General features: G+C 50.1%; 2 protein-coding genes across 2 annotated transcripts; one reads left to right on the top strand and one right to left on the bottom strand.

The window, feature by feature from the left end:
• Window positions 1–1949: 1949 nt before the first annotated feature.
• On the top strand, window positions 1950–4433 carry AFUA_4G14300 (putative dynamin family GTPase). The gene is made up of 5 exons (XM_746309.2): window positions 1950–2134; window positions 2189–2461; window positions 2517–2770; window positions 2826–2958; window positions 3021–4433. The coding sequence occupies exons 1-5, from the start codon at window positions 2027–2029 to the stop codon at window positions 4371–4373; spliced, it is 2121 nt and encodes a 706-aa protein (XP_751402.1). The 5' UTR covers window positions 1950–2026; the 3' UTR covers window positions 4374–4433.
• Window positions 4434–4477: 44 nt separating this feature from the next.
• Window positions 4478–9890, bottom strand: AFUA_4G14290 (uncharacterized protein; the record flags this gene model as incomplete). Its single annotated transcript, XM_077804689.1, has 8 exons — window positions 4478–4681; window positions 4737–5042; window positions 5100–5973; window positions 6027–6641; window positions 6696–7034; window positions 7087–8744; window positions 8792–9653; window positions 9712–9890. 8 exons carry the CDS (start codon window positions 9888–9890, stop codon window positions 4478–4480), a joined length of 5037 nt encoding a protein of 1678 aa, XP_077660828.1.
• Window positions 9891–9913: the final 23 nt, after the last annotated feature.

Here is a 9913-nt window from a genome sequence, read left to right as displayed (position 1 = left end):
ATACCACTACATTTCCAATTATTATAATCCTGACTTAGAAAAGCTGATAGAGCCCTAAATCAATCTCCTATTAAACTTTAAGTCTTTACCTAAGTCTGACTAGTTCACAATACAGAAGGCTATCTGAAAGAAGCTGGTCTATTTCTTTTATACCACTCTCACAAAGCAGCTGAATAAACAACATTACAATGTAATATTTAATAAGTCAGCTATCTTGCATCAGCGTTTTTCAAAAGTGTGGGTAGTCCTTAGGAAGGTGACTCCATAACTCTAAAAGCAGACATGATCCGCGCTATGCAAATCTAGACAAGTCTAATCTTAAAAGACTCTGTCAGGTATGAATAGTAAACATGTAGTACACTAATAGTTATATACCTAGACAGGGTTGTCTATGATATTCTGGCTCTGGATGCGCGATAGAGAGAAGCTGACATCGCAATGGATTAAATACGGGATGTCTTGGGTATTGACATTCTGGGCTGGGTACCAAATGACTAATATGAAGCTGCGAAAGAAAAAAGCGCTTAAGATAAAAGCCAGGATGCTTGACGCCGCCGAGACCGACGAAGAGAGAATAGGGATTTAATATCACTTTCCCTTTGACGATTTTGATGAGGACTCCTGAAGCTTGCTTCATTGAGTGACAAGTGGTCAGACTCAGAATGCCCCCACTGACGCTGTGCAGCTCCAGGGCAGCTGGCTGCATTCTTCGCTTTGTGCGCAAGGTACATTATTGAGAAATGTCGACGTCATGAGATCCGACTGGTCGCACAATATTTGGGATGCAATGCACACGCCAGGGCTAGCCCGTCGGATCTATCAGATCGAGGAGTGAAACTCTACCTATACCCGAACTTTCTGGAAACAGGTCTCCCGCCAGAATTCAAGCGGTCGTTGAAGAATTAGGATTCTTAGAGTGATAGATACCATCGATAAGCCGATTAGGACCTGTCTCGCAAGTCTTCCTCTTGGACCTGGGAACATATCTGCGCTCTTCTCTTTGAATGTTCCTCCAGACTAGGATATAAGCCCAAGCCTGTATTTGTGGTCAAAACCAATCATCTTCCAGAGAGCAGAGATTCCTGAGAGCCATCTGAAAGATCCGTGGCTTTTCAGCTGACTGGTTCTCATCCTTTCTCGACTTTGTAGCACTCTCTGATAACGGCATATTCACGAATGGTGTTGACAGCCTATTCAAGCATAACCTGCAGCCGTGCAAACGCCATCAGAGTAGATATCACCAGCCTTTGCGTAGGTATCCAAGTCCATTCTATGTGTCTATGCTGACTGAAACAGACTCGGTACAGTGGATTTCATGAAATTCATGGGTGCTACAGCTTCAACTGCATTGACACTGCAAGAGCATCAGCCATATCCACATTGATAAGCCGATGAAGCTGTCAATGACATTTGCTTGTACAGTGCGTCTTTAGTTAATTGGCGCAAAATCAGTGTCTGAAGGGAAAATGGACTGGTGTTTTCATTTGCTTGTTCATTTGTTGATTGCTAGGTTCTACCATTAGTCTCTTGGCACACTTTTTGGTCGTTCAACACTTCAGACCGTCAATGTATGGGTTATTGAGTTTTCACTAACCGATGTTCTTGTTCCTACATGACTGAACCCAGCCAGACGCAAGTGAAACTGAGAGTGGAACTTGAGAACCATTTTAATGAGACGATTGATCATATTCGTGGCTCTGTGGATACATGGCATCAGGGGTTGAAGTCCACAATCATTGATCGTTGTGGCTCAGGCCGGACGCCACGAGCTTGACAACAAATAGAGGGTTCTCATGCATACAGGGATCCAAGTTTAGTGACTTTTAGTGCACCTACTAATGCATCGTGATTGCGACGACGATGGAGCTGAGAATAGCGGCGGCAGACAAAGCTCCGAATAGCCGCGTACGGCATGGACTTAAATTCAAGGGGTTCCCCTTGGCCGAGAGCCGAGACAAGGGAACAAGGGCAGAGGCATAATCCGTAACAGCGCTGCAATCGTGCGGATCCTATCGAAGCCGTCACCATGGGAAAACGAGTGCGCCACTTTGTCGGAGTCGAAAGCTCAGAGCAGCTGGCTTTCATTGATGAGCTCCAAGAGCTGGGGCTAAGCAGCACAATTGATCTGCCCGAGGTACGCTACGTAGCCGCAGCTCAATTGTGACATAGCCGTAGCAAACGATAGCAGCTGGTGGTTGTGGGAGACCAGAGCACCGGCAAGAGCTCGGTGCTCCAGGCCATAACCGAGGTATCCTTTCCGGTCAAGGACACCATGTGCACTCGTTTTCCAATCCAGATCTCCTTCAGACAGACGTCCGTTTCAAATCAATACCCAGTCAAGGCCACTATTGTTCCGGGGCGACTGTCCGAGAATGACGAGGCGCTTGTGCTTCGCGCACAAGACTTTATCATCGAAAGGGAAGAGCTGACTTCGGAAGTGATGGAAGAGATCATCGAGCAGGTATGTGAGATTGAAGAAATATAAGCTGATTAGCGTCATCGCTGATGCCAGTTAGGCCACGGAATGCATTATCGGCGCGCGGCAGCCGGGGAAGCAGCTGAGTCTGAGCGACGCCACTCTCCGAATTGAGCGGTCCGGCCCGGACGAGATGCACTGGACGATTGTCGATCTCCCCGGCCTTATCCGGAAAGGGCAGAAAAGCAAGAAGCGAAATGGTGTATCAGAGGAAGAAGCACTTGCGCAGCCTAATGCGGCAGTTGCCTGGGAACTAGCTCGGAGCTACCTGGCGAACGAGCGGAATATCGTTTTGTACTGAGCCAGACGAGATCCGGGGTCAATTACCAAGCTAACAACTGAGGTCCAGGGTGGTCATCGACAATGTGGACGTGGAGCGGCACAAGACTTTCGAATTGATTGAAGACATACCGGGCCTGGAAAGCCGGTGCATTGGCGTGCTCACAAAATGCGATCGCAAGCAGGAAGGCTCCGACGATTGGGTATGCATAACCGCTCGGGCATTTCTAGGTCCGTTATGGTGCTAACTACTCCCTTATCCTAGATGGTCAAGCTCCTGCAGAATGATTTGCCTACTGTCCCTCATCTCGACCACGGCTGGTTCGGATTGCGGAATAGAATCCCCGCCGAAGCCCACATCACAGACGCCGAACGCGACGAACGAGAGATAAAGGAGTTCGCCCAGCCGGCTTGGGAGGGAGTGGGGAAAGACAGGACAGGCATACACTCGTTGATCAAGTACGTCGACAAGGAGCGGCGGGCCCAAATTCAGTCAGGCCTGCCCCAGATCATCGCGGAAATTCGTCGGAAACTTCACGATTGCGAGTCCGACCTGGGCAGAATGGGAGAGGCCCGTGATAGCCCCAAAGCCCAGCGATACTTCATCTTCCAATTCTGCAATGAAATGCAGAAGATGGCCAATGCGAGTTTGATAGGCCAATACCATGACATACCCTCCGAGGATCCGCGGATCATGCTCCGATACCGAGTGCAACGTCGTCTTGATCGGTTCTATGAAGAGATGGTGGATTTAGATAACATGCCCATTCTCTTTTCGAGCTACCAGCACGACCTGGAAATACTCAGCTCGATGAATCCGGAAGAGTGGGAAGACAAGGTCATGAACGCCCCCGGTATATATTCCGAGATATACAAGGAAGCCAAGATCAGCGAGGGGCGCAGCCTCCCCGGGAGCATTCACCCCGATGTGGAGGAGAGGATGTTCCGCAAGCTGACCACCCATTGGGAGAGGATCGCTCGAAGCTTTGTGGAAGACGTGAAGGACCTCGTAAAGGACTGCCACGATGTCCTTGCGAGGATAGCCATACCCAATAGCAAAGTGCGGCTTGAAGTGAGTCGCGTTGTTGCGAAGACGCTGGAAGAGTGGAACCGAGATGCAGATGCGGCTCTCTTGGAACTCATCAAGGATAACCAAGCCCGGCCGCTCGTCACTCGCCATCCCCTGCTGATCTCGGAGACGATAGCGGCAGATAAACAACGCGGCGAAATCTTGCTCGGGAAGAAGTCGACAATGGCACCGAATGGGGAGAGTGAGGGGACCCCCAACACCATCCGCGGGGGCCATCAACAACGGTTTATCTCGACTTTGCTGAGCCAGGTGCTTTTTGTCCGTGCAAGGCTGGAGTCGTACTACAAAATTGCGCTGTACCGATTCATTGACAATGTCGCGATGCAAGTTGTCGAGCGGCATGTGCTGGGACCGAAATGCCCCATGCTCACTGTCTCTGTCAAGACCTTTGCAAACTTGAATGACGAGGAACTGAATAGCGTGGCCGGGGAAGACGAAACAGATATTCGTATTCGCGCCAGGCTGGAAAGGCAGCGGTCTCGCTATGTGCAGGCGTTGGAAAAGTGGGAGAGATTGAGAGCACTTTAGCATGGATCAAGCAGCAACAGTCTGGTTAACGAGCAGCAGAACGACTATGTGTAACATCGAGTATGTAGTGAGCAAACGCATGATTGGGATATTGAAACTTCTGTTCAGATAGTCATCCCTAACACTGACCCCGGAACTACAGACCACGTCTCGGTCACAAACACCAGCGCGCCTCTCGCCTGCATTTGCCCTGGATTAACATATACCTTCATCCCGACTGCATCCCGGCCCAGGTTATACACCCTAAATATCACATACACAGATGCCTGATTATTAGGGTGAGCGCCAACATCCTGCATGGTTTGCATCTACTCCGACCCGAGTCAGCTGGCAAGCTTTATTAGACAGTTCAGACTAACACACCCTTTCATATTGATACTTGCTCATGTAGAACGGGGTCTCCCAAGAGGACGTCGTAGTCTTGACTTCTAGAAAATAATCCGGTCTCGCTCCGGCCCATGTGGCATCTAAATACCCCTTATTGATGAGTAAGGCAGTGAGAATCCCTTGCCTGTCGGAGTAGGTGATGTCAGCCGTCTCTCGACCATTCCAAGGCTCAAGGTCGGTGTAATCGTCGTGGAGTTTGACATGGTTCCGAATGGTGCTTTGCCAGTTATCACGGCCGAAATGAGGAAGGGACGGGTTGAGACAACACAGTGTTTCGAAGACCTATATCGACTTGTTATGCCGTTTTGTTGGTGATATGAGGTGAACTCAGCTACTTACGAATAGTTCTCCAGCTGCGCCGATGAGCTTATCTCGGGAAAGCTTATCGATGGCGCGCAGCTGGAAGGGTTCGTTGCCAGGGCCTAGAGAGTCGCTTAGGGCTGTCATGTTAAAAGCCCCTTTACTTGGGAATGTAGTTGTTCTAGCGGCAGTAACAACACGGCGAAGAATGGCAGCATAGGCCACGTCAATTGGTTGAGCAGATCCCCGGGATAAGTAGCTTGCGTCACTAGGCACACCACGTGGAGTAAGTGGTGTCCAGCTCAATCCTCGTGAAGGACTGGAGGGTCTGGCATAGGGGGCAGAGGCGAATTCGTCAGTTAGGGTGACAGATGATTCGCTGCGAGCCGATCTAATAAAGACCCCGGTCGAGGGAGCATCGTCGATCCAGTCATGTCCTTCGGTATGCCGTTCAGTAAGCTCATCCTCGGTATTTTCGGCGACCTGGCCAGCTGCCATTTCTTCTGGCGTCTCGACCGACATAATACCAGCTCGGTCAAGGGTCATGCTCGTGTACTTTGGCTCTGCCTGTAGCACCTTTGATAGAACGTCTAGAGCCTTATCGGTGGATGGCTCGCAGATACCGGTCGATGGCTCAGTCATAATCCATTCCATCAGAGCTTGGGGAATCCTGTCCAAAAAGCACAGATACTGCGCTTGTTCGTCACGCGGTACGTAGATTGTAAGCCCTGATTCACATTCGTGGAAATGGAGCTCACTCTGGCTGATTTCCACCATGATATCCTTTCCGTCTTGGTTGAGATGCAACTCGGAACTAAGTCCATCTGTTTCGCAGATGCGGATGTTCCTCAACATCGCATAGAGAGGTTGCTCGCCAGCTTTGAGCCGCGGACTCCTAAAATGAACGGCAATCCTTCGGATTGATTAGCTTCTTTGTGCAGTTACTATCTCTTACGAGCGACGTACCGGAGCAACCCGTAAGCCTTTCGAGCAATGTTGCGGCACGATGAAGTCAAAAACGTGTGGGAATCGCCCCACACCGTGGAGATCTCCTTTATCGAAGTCGATAGATACCGCCTGTCGAGCCCGGTCCACTGGAGAAATGGCTCTAGGCGTGCTATATCATTGACGTTGAAGTCAAGCAGTTTGGCTTTTTGGGAAAACGAATCGAACAGGTGCCGGCGGTCTGCTACAGAGAAGTCGACGGCGGAGCTGCACAATTCAACACTTCCAGTTGGATATCTGACTGGGAATACCTTGGCCGTTAGAACCTCCCTCGGGGCTGGAAGATCGCTCTCCTTCTGCATATACGAATTGAATAGCCAAATTGTTTGTTTGACTTCTGCCGCCGGCAATCCTCCGCTTCCTTGTTCCACGAGTTTATCGTGAACCATCTGGAGAGTTAACGTCCGGACACCGATGAGCTCAGTGAAGAAATCAACAAGGTCTTCATATGCGTCATTCAGTGCGATCATTCCCTTGATGTCTGTCACAGGTGACCATAGACACTCGGATGGTCTGTACCACATCCTCTCATCATCCGACTTGTAATATATGAGTTGGTCCTTTTCGAATCGTTTCCTTGGTGTCACGCATTAGACAGATCAATACGATTCAGGCATGCAATTAGCTTACCGGATCTTTTTCACGGTCTTGTCATCCATCCCCGGCCGTCTCGCATTAAGCTCCTGATATAAGTCATAAACCAGGTCATATTCCACATCAGTGGAATCCTTCCTCCACTCCAGCTCAAGTAGGAAGTCGTCAACTCCAGCATCTGGTATTCCTAGAATATCGTGAAATAGGCCCCCCAAATCTTTTCCCTGCGCGATATCGTGATACCGCGACCTTAAAGGGTAGGAGGATAGCATATATCCAGGGGCCTCCCACAAGCATTCATGAGGGGACGCCCAGCTAGCATACTCACGCGCGGGTTCGGGAACATAAATCAGGGGCTTCGCCTGAAATGCTGATCTGTGGCGCATCTTAGAAAGTGGCATGGGTTAACAACGTGCAGTAGACATACACAATCATTTCACGGGAGATTTCCAGAGTCACAGACTCATGGTACCTGGTCTCGATTCGTCTGTAGAGATCAAAAATGCGGGAAGCGCCCAGCACTTCCTTCCCTCCCCTGTTCGCATCGGAAATAAACTGCAAAATAGTAAGATAGAACTCAAGCTCGGACTTGGGGCTCCCGAATCCTAGTGCTGATGTCAGGACTCGTATGTTGGAGAATCCTGCCACCTCGGCGGAAGGGTCAAGCTTCAGCCATGGGAAGAATTCGCCCTCCCGTAAGAACTGATCAACTGAGTCGACCTGAGGAGCACGCACGTACGTTATACCGAGTGGATAGGCCCTGCCGCTCTCGCACAGAACCTCAATCCTCAGCAACGCCTTGACAAGGTCTGGATTGTTCGCAATGGTTGCCCCGTCAAACTGCCAGTACTTCAAGAGAAACGGTAGGAATTTCTCTTGACAAGATCTGGCTACGTAGAGGCATTCCTCACTCAACTGTCCGTTGCAAGTCAGCGGGACCACGTTACGGATACCAAACATTTCGCTGAGCCACGCCCTCCATGACCGGGTTTCCTCTTCCGGCTTCTCTGGACAATCACGCATATAGTGCGGATGAAGGATTGATGGTGTTGGATCGAATCGAGCAAGCAGCTTTTGGGGGCTATATGGTTCCTTGTCAGGAAAGTACCATACCCCCTGTTTGCACGACTTGATCCTATAGGCGTTGTCCATGAGCTTTAATAGAGAATAGGTACTTGGCTGGTCGTGCTCTCGATCCAGATGAGCAGTAAGATAAAGAAACTGCAAATAAGACTGGGAGGTTTCAAGTCCATGAGCCCATGACGCGCCTCGATGTATGATTTCCCGGCGAATGTCGCGCACCGAAGCCTCCTGAACGCCCAGCAGAACAAACAGCTGTTTTCGATCTGGATTGATTTCTGCACTGGGCGCAATCAAGTCGAATATCCCATCAGTCGGAATAGCATGCCCTTGCGCCCGGGTAAAATATACCGGAAATCTATCAAGGGCCGAAGAGCTTCTCCAATGCCCTCCCATTAACGGGATGAGCTTAATCTTCTTTATCTTCTCGGCCGTTTTGGGGTTCTTAGGCCCCAACACCCCCATAAGATATTTCGCCACAGCGGAATGCCAGTCTTCGTTGGTGTTGGGATTTCGCATCAATGAAGAGTCACTCTTGATATCTTGCTGCAGCCTGTCAACAAATTCGTGCCTGTTCATCAGCTGGAGGCCGTAGTCTCTTAAAGAGTTCAAGTCTTTGAGTGCATAGTGAGGCGACAGATACTGTTCCGTGTCTAGGTCTGGAAGCAATGGCTTTCCATACTTATCGCACATGCTACTGGGCAGCAATCGCACGTCTGCAATGCAACGCATGTTGAGGTGGCTCCTTGTCCACATCGTGTCAGTTAGTTGGAGCTGGCGGCGAATCTCGCCAGGCAATGCTTTCCAATATCGGTCTTGAGAGCCCCATTCAAAATCCGGCAGATATCTCATCCACTGGTAAGCCAGGCTGGTGTGGGTGCAAAACTGTTTGACCGCCTGAATAAATGCCTGGGCAATGGCTGTAAGAAGTTTTAGATTGCGAGCGGACGACCTGACAATATCTTGCCTGCTTGCATCGGTCACAAAGTCGGCTTGAATTAGGAACTAGGAACGAGGTTAGAAAACATGCCGGTGCAAGACGGGCTACTCACTGGCAGGCCCATGTTTCGTATTGGCAGAAACGCAAAGACTTCGTGTTTTTCGATGATAGGCACGGAATCGCGTGTCAAGGGAAATGCCAGAATGATGTTCGTTTCCGAATAGGCTTTCGTCGCCAGCTCTACATCCGTATATTCTCGGTTCTCGCTCCTCGGTATGTTCGACGCCGTGAGTTTTGTCGTGTGGTAGTATTGGGTGCATTCCTGCAGGTCCCCATCCTGCACGATCTCCTGCTTCAGTGCGACTCGACCTTCGTCCTCGCACCGCATTGAGAAGGTTGTCCGTGAGATCTCCTTATCAAGGCTGCCACAGAGTTTGACCTCAATTCTTCGTAGGTTCTTCATGAACAGCAAGAACGCAGCCTTCAGCTCCCGAAACTGTTGAAGGGTGGTTTCCCGCTGGGTAGCCAGGTCTGCGGCCGACCCAGTCTCATGAAGATACAAAGTAATCCGTGTCAGAGGACGGGGTAACACTTCTTCACTTTCCTCCCAGATGGGAGAGATCATACCCATCCCGGAGTCTCCCACGTTATGTCGAAACGAGAAGGATAGATCGCGCGACTGGATATGAACTTTCCAAGCCACCATGAATACAGACTTGAACCCGATCCCCTTCTCCCCGATATACCCCTGAGCACCCGTCTTGGAGCTTTTTCCAACGTTGCAAATAGCCACCAAGTTCTCGTGGGTAAACCCGTCTTCATTGCACTCAACAATTATCCGTCGGTTGTCGACGCAAAAAGAAACAAATGGGTCGGCGGACCTAGACCTCGCCACGTTGTATGAGTTGTCGTCAACATTCTGAAGGAGTTCGAAGACGAAGCGAGCGGTGCTGTTGTATAAGTTCTTCGCAAGACTGTGGGATCGACAAACCCGTTAGAAAGCTGCTGGCATTCATGAGGAGCGGATCATACGTTATCACCGAAGACCCTATCATCGCATCCTTTTTCAGCAATGCTTCTTCGACTTCCCGCCGAATATCTGGGTCCATCCGGCTAAGAACGTCTTCCCCCAGGTAGCCATGTTGTTTCGAAATTTGTCTGACGAGATCACGGGCGGCTGAAGACTCCAACTGGTTTTTTTGCCCTGACATTGCACAAGAGGGATGGAAGTTAA

This window comes from Aspergillus fumigatus, chromosome 4, assembly GCF_000002655.1.
Source record: "Aspergillus fumigatus Af293 chromosome 4, whole genome shotgun sequence".
Taxonomy (NCBI): domain Eukaryota; kingdom Fungi; phylum Ascomycota; class Eurotiomycetes; order Eurotiales; family Aspergillaceae; genus Aspergillus; species Aspergillus fumigatus.
The sequence above is the reverse complement of the archived record's forward strand: the minus strand, read 5'-3'. Positions and strand labels throughout refer to the sequence as shown.

What these genes read in the sequence shown, in the direction of transcription:
- AFUA_4G14300 (XM_746309.2), top strand. Translation starts at nt 2,027, where the DNA reads ATGGGAAAACGAGTGCGCCACTTTGTCGGAGTCGAAAGCTCAGAGCAG. An exon ending in GCACAATTGATCTGCCCGAG is followed by an intron (nt 2,135 to 2,188) that starts GTACGCTACGTA and finishes AAACGATAGCAG; the next exon opens with CTGGTGGTTGTGGGAGACCA. An exon ending in AACGAGCGGAATATCGTTTT is followed by an intron (nt 2,771 to 2,825) that starts GTACTGAGCCAG and finishes ACTGAGGTCCAG; the next exon opens with GGTGGTCATCGACAATGTGG.